Raw genomic sequence first — 23680 nt, 5'->3', positions numbered from 1 at the left:
CTATGCCTTCTGGCTTCACACACAGTTTGCCATTTTGATCCCAAATGGACCCTACACTGCCCCGGGTATCTTCTTGCCACAGAATATTTATAAAATCCTTTTGAATTTTCCTTTATTTTATCCACCAGTGTTTTCTCATGTCTCCTCTTTATTCTTCTAATTAATTTTAAACAACCCCTGCATTTTCTATACTCTGCTAGGCTTCTAGCTTTTTGAACCTTTTTGGTATCTACCATCAGCTTCCCTATTTCCATTATCTGATCCTGTTTACCCTTTAACAAACATGGTTCTCTCGATTTGTCATTCCCACCCTTCAATTTTATCAATTTTAGATCGTCCTTCCACCCTCATTATTTCTCTTTTTGAATGACTCCCCTGTTTCTGATGAGATTTTCCTATAAGTAGATGCTTTTCGGTCCACTGACTAGACCCTGTTCATCAAATTAAAATCAGCCTGCCTCTAGTTCAGAACCTTTATTCCGGGTCCATCTTTGTCATTTTCCATGACTACCTTAAATCATACTGAGTTACGATCACTCACCGAAATGCATCTCCATTGACACATCTGCCAGGCTTTGTTCCTTAAAATTAGGTTCAGCATAAAGTTCTCCTCTAGAACTTTATATGTGGTGCTCTCCAAGAAATATTTTAAGAATTTTATGCCTTTTAAGTCTTTCACACTTTGTCTATCCCAATTAAGATTCAGGAAGTTAAAACCCCCTAGTATTTTTATACTTGCCGATATTACCCGATCTTCTGTCTCTCCCTGAGCATTTGGAGATCCACAATACATTCCCAACAATCTGATTGTCTCCTTTTTGCTTTTAAGTTCCAGCCATATGACATCAACTGAGGAGCCTCCCAAGCCACCAGCCCTCCTTAATAATTGACTCCTTAATCAATATTGCAACACCATCTCCTCTTTTACATCTCTCCCTATCTTGCCTGAAGATTCTAAACATCAGAATATTGAGCTGCCAGTCCTGCTCCTGTCTTTCTTACTGTCTCTGTAATAGCAAAATCATACCCCATGTTTAATGATCACCCTCAACTTCTCTACCTTACATTAAAGGAGCCTTGCCCTGCTCCTTCTGCCTTAACTTCTCCTTATACACTCTGCCATCCAGACTGACTTGCTTTTCTTTATTTATCTGTGCATCACATCTTATTGTACTCCATTCCCCTGCCAAATTAGCTTAAACCCTTACTAACAGCATGAGCAAATGCACTGCCACAAGGATTTTGGTTCCATTTCAGCTCAGATGCAACCAAGCAGACTTATATTGGTTTCTCCTTTCCCAGCAGCAGACCCATAGATTCATAAGAGTCATAGAGGTCTACTCCACAGAAAAAGGCTGTACCAGTGAAAAGCAACAACCTAACTATTTCCAGTACTTGCACAGAACCTTGTATGACTTAACACCACAAGTGCACATCTAAATACTACTCCGTTATTTGTGTTTCTGCTTCTCCCATCCTTAGAGCCAGTGAGTTCCAGATTCCTACCACTCTCTGGGTAAAAACATTTTTCCTCTCATCCCTTCCAAACCTCCTTCCTCTTACCTTAAATCTTACCTTCAGGGTGGCACGGTGGCTCAGTGGTTAGCACTGCTACCTCACAGCACCAGGGTTCCAGGTTCGATTCCAGCCTCAGGTGACTGTGTTAGGTTGCACATTCTCCCTTGTCTGCATGGGTTTCCTCCTAAAGTCTAAAGGTGTGCAGGTCAGGTGAATTGGCCATGATAAATTGCCCATAGTGTTAGGTGCATTAGTCAGAGTGAAATGGGTCTGAGTGGGTTACTCCCCAAAGGGTTGGTGTGGACTTGTTGGGCTGAAAGGCTTGTTTCCACATTGTAGGGAATCTAATAAACTAATAAATCTGTGCCCCTGGTCACCGATCTCTTCACCAAGGGAAAAAAATCTCTTTTTGTCTATGCTCCTCATTATTTTATACATCTCAATCATTCCTAATCTCCTCTGCTCTAAGGCAAACAACCTCAGACTTTCCGAGCTCCCTCCATAACTAAAGCTCCCCAACTCAGGCAACATTCCTCTGCACCCTCTCCAGGGCTATCACATCCAGACTATAGCTGCACACAATATTCTAGCTGTGGCCTAACCAATGCTTTACACAGTTCCGGCATTACCTCCTTGCTCCTAACTCTATGCCTTGGCTAATAAAGGCAAGTACACTACAAATGCCTGAATAATCACTTTATCTGCCTGTCCTGAGACCTTTAGGGGCCGGTGGACATGCTCACCAAAATCTCCTGATCCTTGCTGCCTCTCGGGGTCCAATGAAAAATCAATAGTCTTCCCTCCTTCTGCCACACATTCATCTGTTACGTTCCCCACATTCATATAGCACATGGTACCAGGAACGATCTGGAGAATAAATCCCTCAAAGTCCTGCTTTTCAATCAGCTGCTTAGTTTCCTAAATTCTTGCTGTAGGACCTCATCCCTTTTCCCACCCATGTCAGAGGTACCAATGTGAACCCCAACTTCTGACTGTTCACTCCATCCCTTCAGAATGCTGTGTAGCTGTTCGGTGAGATCCTGGACCTTGGAGTCAGGGGAGACAACACACAATTGTGGAGTCAAGTCTGCAGAAACTCCTATCTGTACCCCTGATTATTGAGTCTTCTACCACTAAAGCTCTTCCTCAACCCACCTCAGGTAGCTGGTCTCTGGCTGCACCCCCCCTGCCCCCCCCCCCCCCCCCCCCCCACCAGAGAATCCACCAAAAAGCTATCCTTCAGTGAGATGCACTCTGTTGCTCTCCTGAATGCTTGTGTGCCATTCTTCAGACTGTTGGTCACCCGTCCCTTCCCTGATGCGCTTTCCTATGTTGTAGAGTGACCACATGTCATCCAAATAACTGCTGTGCCTCCAGGTGACACTCAAACCCCAAAACCAAGCTCTCAAGCTGCCCAAACCACAGCACTTCCTGCAGGTGTGGTCATCCACACCACCGGAATGTCTAAGACTTCTCATATACTGTTGGCTGAGCGACGCACATGACTGAGGCTCCCTTGGCATACCCTAAGTTGCATTTTGGGGTCATGAACTCTGCAGCAGTAATGAGCTTCATGGAGCCTTGACCGAGTTGTCCCAATTGTACCCCGCATTGTAACAGCCCCTGTTCTCTCAGACATCCTCCCCTCTCACCCACAATGCCCTCTGGTGGGTTCTCAGTGGGGTCACCACTACTTTCAAGCCTCAAATGGGGCCACAGTGCCGAAATGGTTCAGACCCACCTAGATGATCTGTTGCCCTCACCACATGGTAATCGATTTGCTCTTCTGGTAATTTATGCCACAACATCGTTATCCGAATTATAATGTTGAGTGAAGATCCAATTCATGGCATTGATACTCCCCATGCTTCAGCAATGTTAAGTTCCAAAGACGATCTACTGGACTGGAAATGTTAACATTGTTTCTCTCTTCACAGATGCTGCCAGACCTGTTGAGTTTCTCCAGCACTTTCTGTTCTTATTTCAGATCTTCATCCTCCACAGTGTTTTGCTTGTAATTGCTTCAGCAATTTCTGTCCAATCTCCAGTGTCGATTCTGATTTAAGATACACATTACTTTTGATGTAAAGGGCACTGCTTGTCACTGGCCACTCGGGTGTTTCTTTTCTTCCTGATGTTGGAAACTGAATAAAGATTCGTGCACCTTGTGTCTCTCACTGTGTCTCACACCTACACACACACAACATGGGTGCTGGTGAAAAAATAAGCACTACCTACCGCAGTTAGGCGGGAGTGTGGGGGTTTAAAAAAAATTAAAAAAATAAAAACTAAAAAAGAGAACGAAAAAATAGGAAAGAAAACACATTATTAAGGTGTAAATGGACAGTTAAGCCTTTTTTTCAACAACAGCAGCTATCAATTGAAAAATACTGTATTAAAGGCAAAGGTAATATAGACAGAAGTCAATTTTGTAATAAGGGAACAATAGAGGGCTAGATTTCACCTGTTTAAGGGGTGTGTAATGGGTGTGGGTGTATGTGTCAATGTGAACAATTCCTAGAGCCAAAATTACTCCTGGAAATGTAACCTCTACAGGAGGTCACATGTTTGATTAATTTACCTGCATTAATTTTGCTTTTAGCTTCCCTGTTCTGTCTTTCAACTGTTAATTATGTGATATCGTCTTCATTGTGTGCATTAGGTAATGCACTTTTTTTTGGTTAGTTTGGTGGTTTAATTACAGCACAGAGAGAGCGAGGTGAGAATCTTCCGTTTTTAATCGGCTTCCCTGAATTTTCAAGTCTGTTAAATTCCCGACTTCTCCGGTGCCCCGTGTTGCCAAATGTGTGTTGACCTTCCAAAAGCTTCGTCCTTGGCTCTTACCTCATGCTGTATCCTCACACCTCTTTCTCTCTCTCTCTCTCTCTGAGTCCTCTCTTTTCGCTGTCACTATCAGTCCATTCTCTCTCTCTCTTTCCATCCCCACTCAGTATTGTCTGACGTCAGTCTGATCAGAGAGAGAGAGAGGGAGAAAGAGATCAGAAGAAAGAAAATACCCCAGGAGCCAGGAAAACAGGTGCCACCCTTTGCTTTGTCCTCAGCAACACCCTTTACCCACCTGGCTGACTGTGTTCCAAATCGCCTTTCACTGACCCACCTCATCTCTTGCCCTTTCCCTGGTACAGAATGACCAATCAATCCTCCCCCTCCCTTGAACCTTTCATCATCTTTTCGACGAGGCGGAGCTAGGTTCCGCGGAGATTTTTGCAGATTGACGGATTTGACCCTCTGCCTCGGATGCAAAGGTACAATTCTCAACCTTTTTCTTGGGCGGGGGTTGGTTTGGGAGGCTTTAGCCCGTTTGGTCCCTTGTCCCCCACCCACCCCTTTCTGCTGCATTTAATTGAGCCGAGCTGGGAATTTTGAGGCCGTCCAGTTTGTTTTTGTTATTTATTTAAGCAGCCTTGTTCCCAAGTCTAGACAAAACCAGGGAGTAATCGGAGGTGAAATTGCAAATGATAAGACGTGAAATTGACATCAGTGCGTTATCACCGGCGACTCGATACATCAGGCATTCGGTCATAAAGCATCCGGCCGGATTGTTACAAATGGATCTGTTATGTACAAACGTATTCTTATTTGTGACAGACACTCTGTGCTTACTTTACATTGTGCGTTTATAGGAAATCTACCTTAGTTCCAACTCCTCGTTCACGCAAACGTTGCCTGTTTGTTATGACTCCTCTAACTGTGAACTGGATATCAGAGTTTGCCTTGGAAAGGGTTTAATAATTTATTGTTTTTAATTGTCTGTGAACAAAGAGACAGGGCAAACGCAAGAAGGCCAAATTGCAAACAACCGCAACAACATACGCTCCAGGATGAAAAGTTGGCAGAGGTGAACCTGTCACTCAAAGCATCAGCAACATGTCTCTTCAGGAAGGGGCATCGATATTACCCCTGGAGTCTCTTTAGGGTTGGGGGATAGGATCAGAAAATACATCACAAAGGGCCAGTTCACTTCTTCAAGTGGATCATCAGCCTCAAGAAGTTGATCATGATGATCATTTTGACTTGCAGCCTGTGACTGTTATATGCATGTCAGAGAATTTCCTCCCAGCCTCCCAGATGTAATTTATGCCTCTTACCAATTTTCCACACACCCCTGAATTGGCCAATTGTTGCTCAGAGTGAACCTGGGAGCTGTCTTCCAGGAGAACAACCATTACCTCACTTAACTCCAACAGAAGAAAGTGAGGACTGCAGATGCTGGAGATCAGGTCAGACAGCATCAGGTCAGACAGCATCCAAGGAGAAGGGCTTTTGCCCAAAATGTCAATTCTCCTGCTCGTTGGATGCTGCCTGACCTGTTGCGCTTTTCCAGCAACACATTTTTCAGCTCTTAACTCCAACAGATGCATACATTGCATGACTCCTATTATTGTATGTGGCCATGCAAGAACAATATGCATTCAGAAACATATGTCGTGATGGTTCACCCATAATAATATGGGACGGATGAGATGGACCGACTGAGCCTTTCCTGCTCACTAACCCTGTCTGAAACAGTGGACAGTAGATGTCTTTGGTGAAAGTGAGGACTGCAGATGCTGGAGATTAGAGTCGAGAGAGTGGTGCTGGAAAAACAGAGCAGGTCAGGCAGCATCCAAGGAGCAAGAAAATCGATGTTTCGGGCAAAAGTCCTTCATCAGGAATGAGGCTGGGAGCTGAGGGGGTGGAGAGATAAATGGGAGGGGGATGGGGCTCGAGGGAAGGTAGCTGAGAGTGTGATAGGTTGGTGAAGGTGGGGAGGTAAAGGTGATAGGTCAGAGAGGAGGGTGGAGTGGATAGGTGAGAAGGAAGATGGACAGGTAGGACAGATCAAGAGGGCAGTGCCGAGTTGGAAAGTTGGAACTGCGATAGGGTTGGGGGGAGGGGAAATGAGGAAACTGGTGAAATCCACATTGATGCCTTACGGTTAGAGAGTCCCGAGGCAGAAGATGAGGTGTTCTTCCTCCAGGCATCAGGTGGTGAGGGAGTGGCAATGGAGGAGGCCCAAGACCTGCATGTCCTCGGCAGAGTGGGAGGGGGAATTGAAATGTTTGGCCATGGGGCGGTGGGGTTGGTTGGTGCGGGTGTCCTGGAGATGTTCTCTGAAGCACTGTACAAGAAGGCATCCTGTCTCCCCAATGTAGAGGAGACCACAGCGGGAGCAACAGATACAGTAAATGACATGTGTGGAAGTGCACGTAAAACTTTGATGGATGTGGAAGCTCCTTTGGGACCTTGGACAGAGGTGAGGGGGAGGTGTGGGCGCAGACTTTGCAATTCCTGAGGTAGCAGGGGAAGGAGCTGGGAGGGGTGGTTGGGTTGATGCAGGGCCTGGACCTGACAAGGGAGTCATGGAGGGAATGGTCTTTACAGAAAGCAGATAGGGGTGGGGAGGGAAATATAGCTCTGTGGGTGGTGGAAATGGCCGAGAATGATGCAATGTATAGGGAGGTTCTTGGGGTGGAAGGTGAGGACCGGGGGATTCTGTCCTTGTCTCCAAAGAGTACAAGTCCCTCTTGTCCAGATTCTACACTGAGAGTCTACATCTTGAGACTTGAGGCAAGACTTCATGTATCTTGATGTTGCCCATTAGTTTGCTCTCATTCGCTAGTTGCACAGTGAGTGCCCAGCACTGGGAGGTATGCTAGGAGTGGGCTTTGCCCTATTTCGCCTCATCTCATTTCTTTTAGATAGCGAGCTGGCACAATTGGGCTGTATCTGTTCTCCATTGAAATGAATTTCAATTGTTCTTGTCTCCTTAATCTGGTTTTTGAATAATATTAGTGATAGCATGTTAATGCATCATTTATCAGGTCTGTGGCAATCCACCTAACCAACTGCATGCATAACATTTGACACACCCAACACAGCCCACTCAATATTGCTACCTCTGTTCTGTTCTTGCAGAGGATGCTGTGATGCTACACCTTGCTGTTTTGTTCTGGTGGTCTGTGGGCTGGCTGGGCAGTGGGGGGTTTGGGGTTGTTGAAGGGAAAGGTCTCTACATCAAGCTAGATCAAACCTCTCGGCCATCAGTGCTGTGCATGGGCCTGGAAGAGATCAGGATGGTGTGTGGGATACAGGAAGAGGGCAGGGCTGTCCATACAGTTTACTGATACCTACCAAATCAAGTTGGCATTAGCACTCCAATGCATTGCTGCTATTGCTTAATGTCTGAGTGTATCATTTGAGACGGAAAGGAGATGTGCCAGCTGCTCTCTTTCCTATTGGAAAGATGTTGTGAAACTTGAAAGGGTTCAGAAAAGATTTACAAGGATGTTGCCAGGGTTGGAGGATTTGAGCTATAGGAAGAGGCTGAACAGGCTGGGGCTGTTTTCCCTGGAGTGTCGGAGGCTGAGGGGTGACCTTATAGAGAATTATGAGGGGCATGGATTGGGTAAATAGGCAAAGTCTTTTCCCTGGGGTCAGGGAGTCCAGAACTAGAGGGCATAGGTTTAGGATGAGAGGGGAAAGATATAAAGGAGACCTACGGGGTAACGTTTTCACACATGTGGTATATGTATGGAATGAGCTGCCAGAGGAAGTGGTGGAGGCTGGTTCAATTGCAACATTTAAGAGGCATTTGGGTGGGTATATGAATAGGAAGGGTTTGGAGGGATATGGGCCGGGTGCTGGCAGGTGGGACTAGATTGGGTTGGGATAACTGGTCGGCATGGATGGGTTGGACTGAAGGGTCTGTTTCCATGCTGTACATCTCTATGACTCTATGACTCTAATCACATGAACAGAAAGTGCACCAGCTACTGCTCAGTTGTTAGCATAAGAACATAAGAAATATGACTGATCTTCTATCTCAGTCTGCCCTCCTGATCGATCTGTGATTTGCCTTAATTCATTTATTGCTCAAAAATGTTATCAATCTCTGTCCTGAATATGCTCGAAGACCAAAGGGCAACGTTGGCAGAGAAATCTGAAGATTCATGAGTTTCTAAGTGAAGGTGTTACTCCTCCGTCTTAAAGAGCCAAAATCTTATCCTGAAAGATCTAGAGTCTTCAGCTGAGGGACGCAGTGTCTCAATATCTAAATGCTTCTCAGTATCAGGACCATCACCATGAGCCTATCATTAATGTGGTTAAACAAAAGAAGTGAAGGGATTGAGGTATCTCGAGCAGAACTGATGGATGACTTCATGTATGTTAGTCACCTTAACCACTATCCAAATCATTTCTAGAATTGACCTGATAGATAACATGCAAACCGGGACGGAGGAAGTAATAAAAAAACACATTGAAGTTAATTATGTTTAGCTGTTTACAATTTAAAAGGTGTGCTAACGCACAAAATATGACTTCGAAAGGCTTTGCCTTTTTGAAAATGTTCACTTTTGCTCGTGCATTTATGGTAACCTAAATTGTATTTGGTTTTGCCATGAACGTAACTTGTGGTCACCTCTCATTTCCAATGCAAAAATCAGCAGAGCTGATTATCACAGGATGGATTTTAGGAGGGTTTAGTTAGCACAGTCGGATGAACAATAGAGATTAATGTCAACAGCATAGTTTCATAATGATAGAGCCTTGGGTAGTGTTAGGAGAAAGTGAGGACTGCAGATGCTGGAGAGTAAGAGTCGAAAAGTGTCACACTGGAAAAGCACAGCCGGTCAGGCAGCATCCGAGGAACAGGAGAATCGATGTTGTGGGCAAAAGCCCTTCATCAGGAATGAGGCTTGTGGGCCGGGGGGCTGAGAGATAAATGGGAGGGGGGTGGGGCTGGGGTAGATGGGTATGTGAAAGGTAGATGAAGGTGGGGGGGAAGGTGATAGGAGGGCGGAATGGATAAATGTAAAATATGATGGACAGGTCAAGAGGGCAATGCCGAGTTGGAGGCTTGGTACTGGGATAAGTTGGGGGGAGGGGAAATGAGGAAACTGGTGAAATCCACATTGATTCCGTGTGGTTACAGGGTCCCAAGGCAGATGATGAGGCGTCGGATGGTTAAGGTTTGGCGATGGAGGAGGCCCAGGACCTGCATGTCCTTGATGGAGTGGGAGGGGAGTTGAAGTGTTCAGCCACAGGGCGATGGAGTTGGTTGGGTGTCCTAGAGATGTTCTCTGAAATGATCCGCAAGTTGGCGTCCTATCTCCCCGATGTAGTTTCATTTCCCTTGCCAATGTGGAATTTTGACCCTTCCACGTGGAAGAACATTCAGTTGGGAAGAGTTTGCTGGATGCTGTGGAGCTGTTCATCTAGCAGGACTGGGCATTGTCAGAATGCCAAGCGTGAAGGGTCTGGCTTAGGTTTCCAGTGGCTGATAGGCTGGATAGAAGGGGCAGTGGGGAAGCAGACATTCACGCTGGTCTTGAGACAAAGTTGAAAGCTCAGCTTGGGGTGAACCATAAGAGGAAACAATAAGAACAAATCTTGATAAAACACTGGTTTGCCCCCAGGGGGAATATTGCGTCCAATTCTGGCAGCAGACCACAAGGAAACATGTGAGGATTTTAGAGCTAGGTGTGAAAATGGTTTCTGCAAATGGTTCCAGGAATGAGGAGTTCCAACCAGATAGAGTAGGGAAGCTGAAGTTGTTCTCCACAGAGAGCAGACAGTTGAGCGGCATTGAAGGTTATGAGTATCTCGACAGAGTAAATAGAGAGACTATAGAAGGATCAAAAAGTGAAGGAGACAAATTTAAGGTACAGGGCAGAACAATCAAAAAAGGATCTGAGATAGAGCTTTTTTTATTGAGCCTGTGGCTAGAATCTGTAACGTATTGTCTGAGAGTATGATGGAAGCAAGGTTCAATCATGGCTTGATGAGAAATCACCTGATGAGAAAAGAAAAGCAAGGTTACAGAAGGAGGACCAGAGAGTGGGGTTCGATAAATCATTTCTGAAGAAAGTCCGCATGGATTCTGCACTGTAGCCATTGGGTGAGGCTATAACAGGACATCGAGGTTGTGAGCAGTTACCTGGAGGGGGAGGGGAAGTGGAAGGACTAGGAGGAAGGGGAAAGACATAATATTAATTGTAACAGCACAGAGCTTGTGGTGGCCGCAAAGATGATGACCTCAATAACTGTTTAACTGTAGGCTGGAAATTGTGGAGGTGGAGTGTGTGAACTGTGTTATACAGACTGAGCAAATATTTTGTGTTAAAAGTAAGTAATTCTTGCTTCAATTATTTTTATACATACACTGTCCAAGGGTTTATGGAAATAATGCAATAATTCATTGCATGCTTTCAACTTTGACTATAAAGGGAAGATGATGAGATCAACAAGTGGTGTCTGCTGCCAGAGACCCCTCCTTCCCTTGCCAATGAGAATGGCATGCTCCTGGCCATTGTGCCAACTGTTAGATGGTGCACACTCAGATTGGCATACACTCACACCAAAAGATGTCACAGCATGGCCCTTAAGCTAATGACTGTCCATCAGACAATCACAATGAATAAAATTACCTGAGAGCTTCTTCTGGGCAGCCAAGATAGAGTTAGGGTCAGGGTTAAGTTTAGGGTTAAGTTTAGGGTTAATGTTAGGGCTAGTGTCATGGTTAGGGTCAGAGTTAGAGTTAATGTCATGGTTAGGGTTAGGGTCAGGGTCAGGGTCAGGGTTAGTGTCATGGTTAGGGTCAGGGTTAAGGTTAGGGTTAAGTTTAGGGTTAATGTTAGGGCTAGTGTCATGGTTAGGGTCAGAGTTGGGGTTAGTGTCATGGTTGGGTCAGGGTTAAGGTTAAGTTTAGTGTCAGTGTTAGAGGTCATGTCAGGGTTATGGTTAGGATTAAGTTTAGGTTTAGAGATGGATAGTAATTCTCAACCATTAACATTGTTTTGTTTATTTTGTTTTCCACAGATCTGCGATTCTCATCTTTCAGAAATGAGGTTTTCTCTGCAGCTTCAGAGTATAGAATGAGATACTGATAAACTAAGTCACCAACTCCAGCCCATACCTTTAACACAGAATATCACAGAGACGGTAAGGGGAACAATGGTGAGCAGGTTACCCGGCTGTAGCTCACTGGCTCGATTCTGCCAGAAACTGAACAGGGTCAAAACCCTCGAGGCAGATATGATGGAGACTGCCCTGAATAGGTGCCTGTCCACTCTGGACCTGACGTTGCTTGGCTTTGGGGGTATGGTTGGCTCCGGCCTTTACGTCCTGACGGGTGCGGTTGCCAAAGACGTGGCGGGCCCCGCCATTATCCTCTCCTACATCTTTGCAGGTTTCGCATCTCTGCTGGCTGCTTTGTGCTACGCCGAGTTTGGCTCCCGTGTGCCAAAGACGGGCTCCGCCTACATGTTCACCTACGTCTCAGTGGGCGAGATCTGGGCCTTCCTGATTGGCTGGAACGTCATTCTGGAGTACGTGATTGGCGGGGCAGCAGTGGCCAGGGCTTGGAGTGGCTACCTGGACTCCATCTTCAATCACAAGATTCAGAATTTCACCGAAACGCACATTGGCAAGTGGAATGTGCCCCTCCTTGCCCCCAACCCCGATCTGCTCGCGGCCGCCATATTGCTCGTTGCTACAGCATTCATCACTTGCGGGGCCAAAGTGGCCTCTTGGATGAACCACCTGTTTGCGGTGGTGAGCATGGGAGTGATCCTCTTCATTCTGATATTCGGCTTCATCCTGGCCGACCCGAGGAACTTCAGTGCTGCGGAGGGTGGCTTCTCTCCCTTCGGATTCTCGGGCATCATGGCTGGATCAGCGACCTGCTTCTACGCGTTTGTCGGATTCGATGTCATCGCCGCATCCAGCGAAGAAGCTCGGAACCCTCAAAAGGCCGTCCCTATCGCGACGGCTCTTTCCTTGGGTCTGGCCACTTTGGCGTACACTTTGGTCTCTGCAGCCCTCACCCTGATGGTACCTTGGCACAGCCTGAACCCAGACTCAGCTCTCTCAGATGCCTTCTACAGGAGAGGCTATGCCTGGGCTGGATTCATCGTGGCTGTCGGATCTATTTGTGGTGAGTGTTTGGCAATCTGTGCAGATTGAATCATGAGGGAAGACTAGGCAGGCTGGGCCTGAATCCTCTGGAGTTTAGAAGTGTCGGAGTTGAGTTCACTGAAATATATAAGACCCTTAGGGGATTTTACTGGGCGGATGTTGAAAGGATGTTTCCTCCTGTGAGACAATCTAGAATCCCATTTAAAAAATAAGGGGCCGCCCATTTAAGACAGAGGTAAGGAAACGTTTTCTCTCAGAGGATTGTGAGTCTTTGGAAATCCCTTCCTCGAAAGGCAGTGGATGCAGTATCTTTAAATATTATTAAGACAGAGGTAGATAGATTCTTCATGATCAATGGGATGAAAGATTATCAGGGATATTCAGCAAGTAGAGTTGAGATTAAAGTCAGATCGGCCACAGTATTTTCTTTATATAGAATTCCCTACAGTGTGGAAACAGGCTCTTTGGCCCAACAAGTCCACACCAACCCTCTAAAGAGTAACCCACCCAGATCTATTCTCCTACTACTTTACATTTACCCCTGACTAATGCACCTAACCCACACATCCCTGGACACCAAAGGCAATTTAGCATGGCCAATCCATCTAACCTGCACATCTTTGGATTGTGGGAGGAAACCCACACAGACACAGGGGGAATGTACAAACTCCACACAGAAGTTGGAATCGAACCTGGGTCCCTGGCGCTGTGCAGTAGCAGTGCGAACCAGTGAGCCACCATTTCACCCTTAATTGAGTATCTTATTGAATAATGGCACAGGCTCAAAGGGCCGAGTGGCCTTCTCTGGTTTCTTATTTGTATGTTTGAGTGGGTTTTTAATTTACTTTTCCCACAGTGTGTGCTTAGCAGGGCAATGTCCAAGCCTTTGAGTCAAAGCACGTGCTCAAAGCATAGCCAATGACATCTTGCTCCTCTTGTTCATTTTTTGTCAAACATGGGACACATATTTAAGGGGAGAAGAGGGACATGTAAAAATGACATGAGGGGCAAATGTTTTACACAGAGGGTGGTTTGTGTGTGGACTGAGGAAGTGGTGGATGTGAGCACAATTAATGCGTTTAAAAGACATTTGGATAAATACTGTATGTGAATAGGAAAAGTTTGGAAGGATATGGGCCAGGAGCAGGCAGGTGGGGTTAGGTTAGTTTGGGATTACGTGCAGCACGGACTGGTTGGACCAAAGAGTTTGTTTTCGTTCTGGATAACTCTCCCAATCGTCCAAGATACACAGCATTAAACCAGATCTTTAACTGGTCCGTTTCCATTTATTCTTATGGTGAGTCTCAACATTAATGCAGACCTGAACGTGGCATGGCGTAAGAATGTTGTAATGTACATTACCCTGGAAAGCGAGAGATCTGTGCTTCTTGAGAAACTACGATGGAAGATCATTGCAAAGAGACAGCAAACAAGAGTGGGCTTTGGCCCATCATGCCTATCGTTTTATTGGTTTATAAGCCATCAAGATTGAAAATGAATTGAACAAGTAATGTAAGTAGCCATGATATCAATAGAAAGAAATAAAACTTCTTCAAAATTCATTCATGGGCTGAAGGCATCACTGGCCAGACCAAAATTTATTGTCCATCCCTAACTGTCCTGGAAGATGGTTGTGAATTGCATTCTTAAGTTACATCAGCCATTGAGTGCTGTTAGAAAGGGACTTTCAGAATGGTTACTCAATTGGCGATAATTCAGGATAATGAGGGATTTAGAGGGAATTCTAGTAATAATGTTCCTGAGCATTTGCTGCCCTTGTCCTTCTAGATGGTAGACTTGCCAGCTTTTTAATTTATTTTGTGGGATGTGGGCGTCGCTGGCTGGCCAGCATTTATTGCCCGTTCCAGTTGCCCTTGAAAAAGTGGAGGTGAGCTGCCTTCTTGAACCGATACATTCCGCCTGCTGTGGCTTAACCCACAATGCCTCCAGGATTTTAACCCAATGACAGTGAAGGAACAAGGAATGGCGATATATTTCCAAGTCAGAATGGTGAGTGGCTTGGAGGGAAAGTTGAAGGTGCTGGTGTTCTCATATGTCTGTTGCCTTTGTCTTTCTAGATGGAAGTGTTTGTAGATTTGGAAGGTGCAGTCTGAGGATTGTTGGTGAATTTCTGTAGTGCATCTTGTAGGTAGTACACACTGCTGCTACTTGAGTGTCAGTGATGGAGGGAGTGGATGCTTGTGGATGTGGTGCCAATTAAGCGAGCTGCTTTGTCCTAGATGATGTCAAGCTTCTTGAGTGTTGTTGGAGCTGCACCCATCCATGCAAGTGAAGAGCATTCCAATACACTCCTGACTTGTGCCTTGTAGATTGTGGACAGGCTTTGGGGAGTCAGGAGATGAGTTATTCACAGCAGTATTCTGAGCCTCTGACCTGCTCTTGTAGCCGCTGTGTTTATGTGGTGAGTCCAGTTGAGTTTCTGATGAATGATAACTCCCAGGATGTTGATGTTGGGGGATTCAGTGATGATAACAACATTGAATGTCAGGGATGGTGGTTAGATTGTCCCTTGTTAGTGATGGTCATAGCCTGTCATTTGTGTGATGTGAATATTACTTGCCACTTGTCAGCCCAAGCCTGGATATTGTCTAGATCTTGTTGCATTTGGACACAGATGGCTTCAGGATCTGAGGAGTAGTGAATGGTGCTGAACTTTGTGCAATCATCGGTGAACATTCCCACTTCTGACCTTATGATGGCAGGAAGGTATTTGACAAAGCAACTGAAGATGTTTGGGCCTAAGACACTACCCTGAGGGACTCCTGTGGAGATGTCTTGGAGCTGAGTTGTCTGACCTCCAACAGCCACAACCATCTTCCAATATGTCAGTTATGACTCTAACCACAAGACAATTTACCCCGATATCTATTGATCCCGGTTTCGTGAGGGCTCCGTGATGTCACACCCAGTCGAATGCAGCCATCATGTCAAGGGCAATCACTCTCACCCCACCTCTGGAATTCAACTCTTTTGTCCATGTTTGAACCAAGGCTATAATGAGGTCAGGAGCTGAGTGGTCTTGGCAGGACCCAAACTGGCGTCACTTGAGCAGGTTATTGCTGAGCAGGTGCTGTATGATAGCACTGTTGATAACCTTCCATCGCTTGACGGATGATTAGCAGTAGACTGGTGGGGCGGTAATTGGCTGGGTTGGATTTGACCTGCTTTTTATGTACAGGACATAGTTGAGCAACTTTCCACATTGTAGTGTAGATGCTAGTGTTGTAACTGTACTGGAACAGCTTGGCTAGGGGAGTGGCAGGTTCTGGAGCACAGGTTGTCAGGTCCCAAAAGCCTTTGCAGTATCCAGTGCCTCCAACTGTTTCTTGATATCACATGGAGTGAATCGAATTGGCTGAAGACTGGTATCTGTAATGCTGGAGTCCACTGGAGGAGGCCCAAATGAATCATCTATTGGCACGTCTGACTGAAGATTACTGCGAAAGCTTCAGCCTTATCTTTTGCACTGATGTGCTGGGCTCTTCCATCATCGAGGGTGGGGATATCTATGGAGCCTCCTCCTCGAGTGAGTTGTTTAATCATCCACCACCATCCATGCCTGGATGTGGTAGGACTGCAGAGCTTAGATCTGATCCATTGGTTATGGGATCGCTTAGCTCTGTCTATCACCTGCTGCTTCTGCTTTTTGGCAGGTAGCCCTGCTTGGTGGCTTCACCAGGTTAACACCTCATCTTCAGGTACGCCTGATGATGTTCCTGGCTTAGTGCTAAGGGGCACCTATCGTCATCCCACCTACCTCTCCCCCAGCCTCAAACCTCTCCCCAGTCCTGATGAAGGGTCCTGGCCAAAATGTCGACTCTCCTCCTCCTCAGATGCTGCCTGACCTGTTGTGCTTTTTCCAGTGCCACATTCTATCCACACTGCTCCTGGCACGCCCTCCTGCACTCTCCATTGAACCAGAGTTGATCCCCTGGCTTGACAGTAATGGTGGAGTGGGGGATATGCTGGGCCATGAGGTTACAGATTGTACTGGAGTTCAATTCTGTTGCTGTTGATGGCCCACAGCTCCTCATGAATGCCTGGTCATGAGTTGATAGAAGGTGTTCTCAACAGGGTCTTGGTGAGTTGCTTCAGTGCATCTTGTAGATGACATAAGATTGCTTTGGATGTGGTGCCAATCAAGTTAACTAAATTTTTCCTGGATGGTGTTGATCTTCTTGAGGGATGTTGGAGCTGCATTCAGACAGACAAACAGAGACTATTGCATCTTACTCCTGCTTTCTGTGTTATAATGGCAGGCAGACATTGCTGTCTTCACTGTAGAGAAAGCAAAAAAAAAGAAAAATCAATAGTAGCTGTAAATTGGGAATTGCACTTGTGAGGGAAATGGTGTTGAGCAAACTGATGGAGTTGCAAGTTGACAGGTCTCCAGCTCCTAATGTATTCATCTTCAGGGTAGTTGGTGTCAATTTTCTAAAATTCTCTAGATTCTAGGGAGATCCAATCAGATGTGAACATAACAAATGTAACCCCTCTAGCCATCCCTAATTTCCCTGAGAAGATGGTGGCGAGCTGCCTCCTTTAACTGTTGCACTCCATGTGATTTCCTTAACATCTTGTGAAACCATTTCAAAGCCTCATGTAGACCAGACCAGGTAAGGACAGCCGATTTCTTTCGTCGTGGGGCACCAGTGAACTAAATGAGTTTTCACCATATTTGGTGGTTTCACAATCACGATTAAAGAAACCAAAGTTTAATTCAAGATTTTTATTCAAGTGGATATGAAGGCCATTTGGCCCAACATTTGGTTCTTTTAAAGAATAATTTAATTAGTCTCACTTACTTGCTTCTCACAACCCTTCATTGTCGTAGAGTCATAGAGATGTTCAGCACTGAAACAGACCCTTCGGTCCAACTCATCCATGCCAACTAGATATCCCAACCTAATCTAGTCCCACCTGCCAGCACCTGGCCCATATCCCTCCAATCCCTTCCTATTCATATACCTATCAGATGCCTTTTAAATGTTGCAATTGTACCAGCCTCTACCACTTCCTCTGACAGCTCATTCCATACACGTACCACCCTCTGTGTGAAAACGTTGCCCCTTAGGTCTCTTTTATATCTTTCCCCTCTCACCCTAAACCTCGTTCTGGACTCCCCAACCCCAGGGAAAAGACTTTGTCTATTTATCCTATCCATGCCCCTCATGATTGGGCCAAAGTCCTACAGCTCTCTCCTTGACTGCAACATGGGTGCACCCCAAGCACTATCGCAATTCAAGTTTTCTCCAGGGCAGTTAGAAAAGGGCAATAAATGCTGGTCTAGCCAGTGGCATTCTTCCCCTCATAGGTCCTCACCACCATTCAAGATATCATTGCTGATTTGCAACCTAAACCCATAGATGCAATTTTGCCCCACATCTCTTAATACTTTTAATAAACTAAAAATCTATCAATCACAATTTTATAATTAACAATTGATCTAGTATCAACTGTTCTTTGCAGATGAGAGTTCCACACATCTACATCACCCTCTGGGTGTTGATGTGTGTTTTTCAATTTCACTCCTGAAGTTCAGGATTAAATGGTGTCTTTGTTAAAACCTAAGTCACTAACTTCAAATCAGTATAAGAACAAGATGAGGTGAGATACAGAAATAAATGATTAGATGTTGTCTATCTTGAAACGTCTTCTGATTATTATTTCTTTCCCCCTTATCTTCAAGCAATGAACACAGTCCTCCTCTGCAACCTGTTTTCTGTCCCGCGGATTGCGTACGCCATGTCTGAGGATGGCCTACTCTTCAAGGTATTTGCGCGAGTGAACCCAGTCACTAAGGTTCCAGTGATCGGCATTGTCCTGTTTGGAATCCTGATGGCCATCCTGGCCATGGTGTTTGACCTGGAATCCCTGGTGCAGTTCCTGTCTATCGGAACGCTCCTGGCTTACACATTTGTTGCTGCCAGTACCATCGTGCTACGCTACCAGACAGACAAAATAAAGCGCTCGGAGACACCCCCGCCCAATCCAAGTCCTCAAACCCAGGATGGCAGTGGGCTGAAGGAGTATGAATCATTTTCGGATAAGCTCCAGTTAGTGGAGAAGCAAAAAGCAGCCAAGGAACGAAGGGAGCCTGGCCAACTGAAGTCCTCCTTTGAGCCTTATTTACATTTCCTTAGTGACTTTGTACCTGGGGAGATAGTGACTGTCGCAGTTACCTCCATGGTGCTCTGTTCAATATGCCTGTGCTGCATACTGGTTTTTGGTGTCAGTCATCTCCAGCTCCCTCAGTGGGCTTACATTCTATTCATCGTGTTCTTTGCAATTGGGTTCCTCCTCAGCTTATTCCTCATCTGGATTCATGAACAGCATCAAAAGCTGAATACCTTTCAGGTGAGTCCTCGTATGTTTAGCACTCAGGCAGCTTTTATTTTAAATTCATCAATGGATGCAGGCATTTATAACCATTCCTATTTGCCCAATGGGAAATGAGGGGTCCACCATATTGCTGTGGGTCTGAAGTCATATATTGGCCAGACTTGGTAAAGACAGCAGATTTCCTTTCCCAAAGCAAGGGTCAGGTGAATAGCCAAGGTCAATTCCCTGGGGTAGGGGAGTCCAAAATTAGAGGGCATAGGTTTAGGGTGAGAGTGGAAAGATACAAAAGGGACCTAAGGGGCAACTTTTTCACACTGAGTGTGGTGTGTGTATGGAATGGGCTGCCAGAGGAAGTGGTGGAGGCTGGTACAATTACAACATTTAAAAGGCATCTCGTTTGGTATATGAATAGGAAGGGTTGAGAGGCATATGGGCCGAATGGGACTAGATGAATTTAGGATATCTGGTTAGCATGGACGAGTTGGACCGAAGGGTCTGTTACCATGCTGTCGAACTCTATGCCTCTAAAGGTCATTAGTGAACCAGGTGGGCTTTCATCAACAATGTTATCAACTACCGTTTTCTTTTAAATTAAGCTTTCACCATCTGCTGGCAACAGGATTTGAACCCACATCCCAGAACATTAACCCAGGGCTTTTGGATTGCTCAATGACATTACCACTATGCCATTGCCTTCCCTTGGTCACTATTGAGCACACTGAGTTATGACTTTTCAAAATTGAATGGTTGTCTGTCAATTAGATGTTGAAAAAAGCAGTACATCATTTGAATGGAGATGATCAAGAACCGCAGCTGTTGAAGTTACTGGAGAATTATTCAGATGTGCTTAGGTAACATCAAGTACTGTATCCTGGAAATAAAATCATGGTGCAAAGTTATTTGGGAAGCTTTATGCCAGGATGGGATGATGAGATGATTGGGGTTGTTCAGGTTCAGTTATGTTTACATTCAGGTTAATATCCATTTTCCAGCCAAGTATCTGAGGGTAGCGCTGATTAAACTGGGCATGAGGTTCTGAGATGGTTGTCCTGAGAATGAAAAGGTTTAAATGGAAATAATCTGAAGAATGATAAAGAGTCTTGAGGATTCCAAACGATGGGAATGTATTGATCTCCATCTGCAGATTGTTCCACTGTAGGACTGTTCTTGGAATACACTATTCTGGAAGCAAATGGTTTCTGTGGATGGCTACCTTGTGTTCTATCTTTGCCAGAGGGCACCAGGCACTAGGGGGAGTGTATTTTTAAGGTGAGCAGAGAACGATTTAAAAAGGACACAAACGGGCAATTTTTTTAACACAGAGAGTGGTTCATGTGTGGAATGAACTGCCAGAGAAAATGGTGGATGTGGGTACAGTTACAACATTTAAAAGACAATTGCATAAGTTCATGAACAGGAAAGGTTTGGAAGGATGTGGACCAAGCGCAGAGTGGTGAGACTGCTTTAACTTGGGAACATGGTCGGTTTGGACTTTGAACCGAAGAGTCTGTTACTGTGCTGTATGATTCTATGGCTCTATAACATGGGCAGGCTGCTTTTCCCCCTCCTTACAATAGAGGAGGTTCGGGTCAGAATTAATAATTCTGAAAAAGTAGCAGGAAGAGACTGCCTCCAGTGGCTGGAGGGTCACTAACCAGAAGACACAGACAAAATGAAAATAATTAGGACAAGAAACAGTCATGAAATGAGCTCTATTTTCTTGAACACAGTGAATAGTTTTATGATCTGGAAAGAGGAGTACTCCAGAACTTCAGGCTAATGTTCTGGGGACACGGGTTCAAATCCCACCATACAGATATTGAAGTTTGAATTTAATAAAATGTGAAATTAAAAGGTGGACAAATTATGATTGTTGTCAGCGTTTGTGACAATCCATCTGGGTCACTAATTTTCTGTAGGAATGGAAATCCGCCATTCTTACTTGGTCTTGCCTACATGTGAGATCAGGCCCACAGTGATGTGGTTCGACTCTTAACCTGCTTCTGCAATGACATAACAAGCTCCTCGTTTCATGGGGAGTTAGGCACAGACAACAAATGCTGACCTTGCCACTCCTGCAAAAATGACAAATGTACACAGGCAATTTTCATTCGATGTATTCAGAGATGAATTTACACCGGAAACTTGACACAACTGTGACAAAAATGTGAACATTTTGATGTGCACATGAGTGCAAAATATTTATAAAGTCAAGTAGAAACAATATTGCTATTTTAGATGTCTTGTGGACAAACCTTTCTCTTTTACTTATTCTTTCATTGGATGTGAGCATCACACGAAAGACCAACATCTAATGCCCCTCACTAATTAAACTTGGTACCCAATCCAAATTTTCCCACGGTAGGAGAGTCTAAAACTAGAGAGCATAGGTTTAAGGTGAGGGGGAGAGATACAAAAGAGTCTAGAGGGGCAATCTTCTTCATAGTAAGGTTGGTGAGTGTCTGGAATGGGCTATCCGAGGTAGTGGCGGAAGCGAGTACAATTTCACCATTAAAGAAATATTTAGACAGGTGCATGGATGGAATAGGTACACATGGATATGGACCAAAAGCAGGCCAATAGGACTAGTTTAATTGTGAAAACTGGGGGGCATAGGCAAATCAGGCTGAGGGCCCATTTCCATGCTGTAGAGGACATCTGTAACTCTGTGCTGGGCTATTTCAGAGGGCTGATGGGTTTGAATGATAATTGATGATAGGTTCATGGTCACCATTACTAGAAATGGGGGCATGATTCTTCCCACCCCTGGAGGAGGCAGAAAGGGAAATTATTGGGTGAGTTTGCCTTTTGCAATTAGAAACACAGAAAGTAGGAGCAGCAGAGAGCATATCCCTAACTTTGGACCAGGAGGCCCAGGTTCAAGTCCCACCAGTTCTGGTGGTGTATTATCGCATTGCTGAATAAGTTGATTAGAAAACATTATGTTCCAAATATGTCATGCCTACTCAATCCTGAAGTACGCTGAACCATGGTTCAAGAATATTTACTTAATTGTGTCTTACACAAGGACTGTTTACCTGTGGTATTGTTAGCTTAGTTCACTGGACAACTGGTTTACAACATAAAGTGATGCCAACAGAGCAGTTTTGATTCCTGCCCTGGCTGAGGTTACCATAAAGGACTCTCCTTCACAATCTTTCCCCTCATTTGAGGCATGGTGACCCTCAGGTTAAACTACCGCTAGTTCTCTCTAATGACAGAGTGGGACGCTGGCAAATTTACTGATATTGTGACATTTATAATATTTTTTGTGTTTGTCAGATTGGTACCTCAGCAGTTTGTTGTTGAATACTCCCCTTTTTTTCTTGATGTGATTTGATATGATATGACTGTATGCTTGTACTGAAAGAAATTACAATTGCTAAAGTGTGAGGCAGTTCCTGTGATTCCACATCACTTTGAGTTCATGCAGCCAGCATTAACTTTCCTTTCCCTCTCCTGCAATGCCCATACTCAGTCATGTTGTTTCACTCACATTAAAGCCTTTTAAATCCTTAACAGGGACTGGGGTGGGGGGCTACACATTTTGTTAAATTCCAAGTTATTTGGGATTAAAGTTAACTTACTTCCCCTCAGTGCCTCTTCCCACTTAGCTTCTTTTGGAATGCTGGGACGAAATTACATGCATGACAGGCTGACTATTGACAGTTACTTGACCAAAGAGAATTAGATACAGAGTCAAGAATGAATCTGCCCATGCCCGATGCTCACGCACCAGCAGATTCAAGCTGGACTCGCTGGATAGCATTCCCCAGAGTCTTCGCAACTAAGAAAGACTTGCTTTTATCTCAGACCTTTCTCAGCCTCTAGGTATCCTGTAGGGTTTTTATGCTCACTGCCTTACATTGAAGTGCAGGTCCTGTTGCAAAGTTTTGAAAGGCAGCAGTTAAGTTGCACACTATGGCATCATCCCTTCAAAGTCAAAATCCTCCATCTTCCCTCCCTAGTGTGAATGCACTAGCACCCCCCGGGCTGCAGTGATCCAGGAAAATGGCATCACAATAGAGATGGACAGTCAACGCTTATCAAGCCAGCGATGCCCACATCTCACGATAAGATTTTTAAAAATGTAGCAAGGTCCCTCAAATGTGACAATGTTGGTTCATGGATAATATTTATTAGGTCATCAGTGACAACTCCCTGGCCCACGTTGAGATGTTGCCATGAGATCTTTGATGTCCATCTGAAAGGGCAGTCAGTGTCAAAATCTCAACAGAGAATTGACACACATGATGATCAAATGCTGATTGCAGATTTTACTCTCCAGTTGTCAGAGTCAGACTTGGCTCCAAAGATTTGTACTCTGAGGTAAGAGTACTCTGCACTAACTCCTCAGGCCACTTATTGCGTTACCACTTCAAATACTGAGATCAATTACAGTGCAGACTCACATTGAGTGCAGCAATCATCTGGGTCCTATCACATAATCACCACCATCCCAGATGTCTACTTGCTTATTAGTGAGTGATGACTACTAGTTGTTTAACCTGAGGGTCACCACGCCTCAGATGAATGGAGAGAGAGAGACCTTCACAGGAACATCAGCTAGAGTGGGAATTGAACCCACGATAGGCACATTAGAAATGTGGAGCTTATTCAAGGAAAAGCTACTGTGTGTCCTAGATAAGTATGTACCTGTCAGGCAGGGAGGAAGTTGTAGAGTGTGGGAGCCGTGGTTTACGGAGGAAGTGGAATCTCTGGTCAAGAGGAAGAAGAAGGCTTATGTTAGGATGAGATGTGAAGGCTCAGTTAGGGCGCTTGAGGATTACAAGGTAGCCAGGAAAGACATAAAGAGAGACCTCAGAAGAGCCAGGAGGAGACATGATAAGTTGTTGGCGGATAGGATCAGGGTAAACCC

General features: G+C 45.1%; 1 protein-coding gene across 2 annotated transcripts in view; it reads left to right on the top strand.

The window, feature by feature from the left end:
• Window positions 1–4209: 4209 nt before the first annotated feature.
• Window positions 4210–23680, top strand: part of slc7a4 (solute carrier family 7 member 4) — a 25238-nt gene continuing 5767 nt past the window's right edge. The window contains exons 1-3 of one of the 2 annotated variants that reach the window (XM_043715466.1): window positions 4210–4555; window positions 11341–12457; window positions 18149–18816. In XM_043715466.1, the coding sequence (XP_043571401.1) occupies window positions 11476–12457; window positions 18149–18816 (1650 nt within the window). In that variant the 5' untranslated portion in view covers window positions 4210–4555; window positions 11341–11475. Of the gene's footprint in view, window positions 4785–11340; window positions 12458–18148; window positions 18817–23680 lie in introns of both variants that reach the window. The other variant, XM_043715465.1, reaches the window with a different exon arrangement.

Source organism: Chiloscyllium plagiosum, chromosome 25 (assembly GCF_004010195.1).
Source record: "Chiloscyllium plagiosum isolate BGI_BamShark_2017 chromosome 25, ASM401019v2, whole genome shotgun sequence".
Taxonomy (NCBI): Eukaryota; Metazoa; Chordata; class Chondrichthyes; order Orectolobiformes; family Hemiscylliidae; genus Chiloscyllium; species Chiloscyllium plagiosum.
Note: the sequence above shows the minus strand (reverse complement) of the source record. Positions and strands in the feature narration are given on the sequence as shown.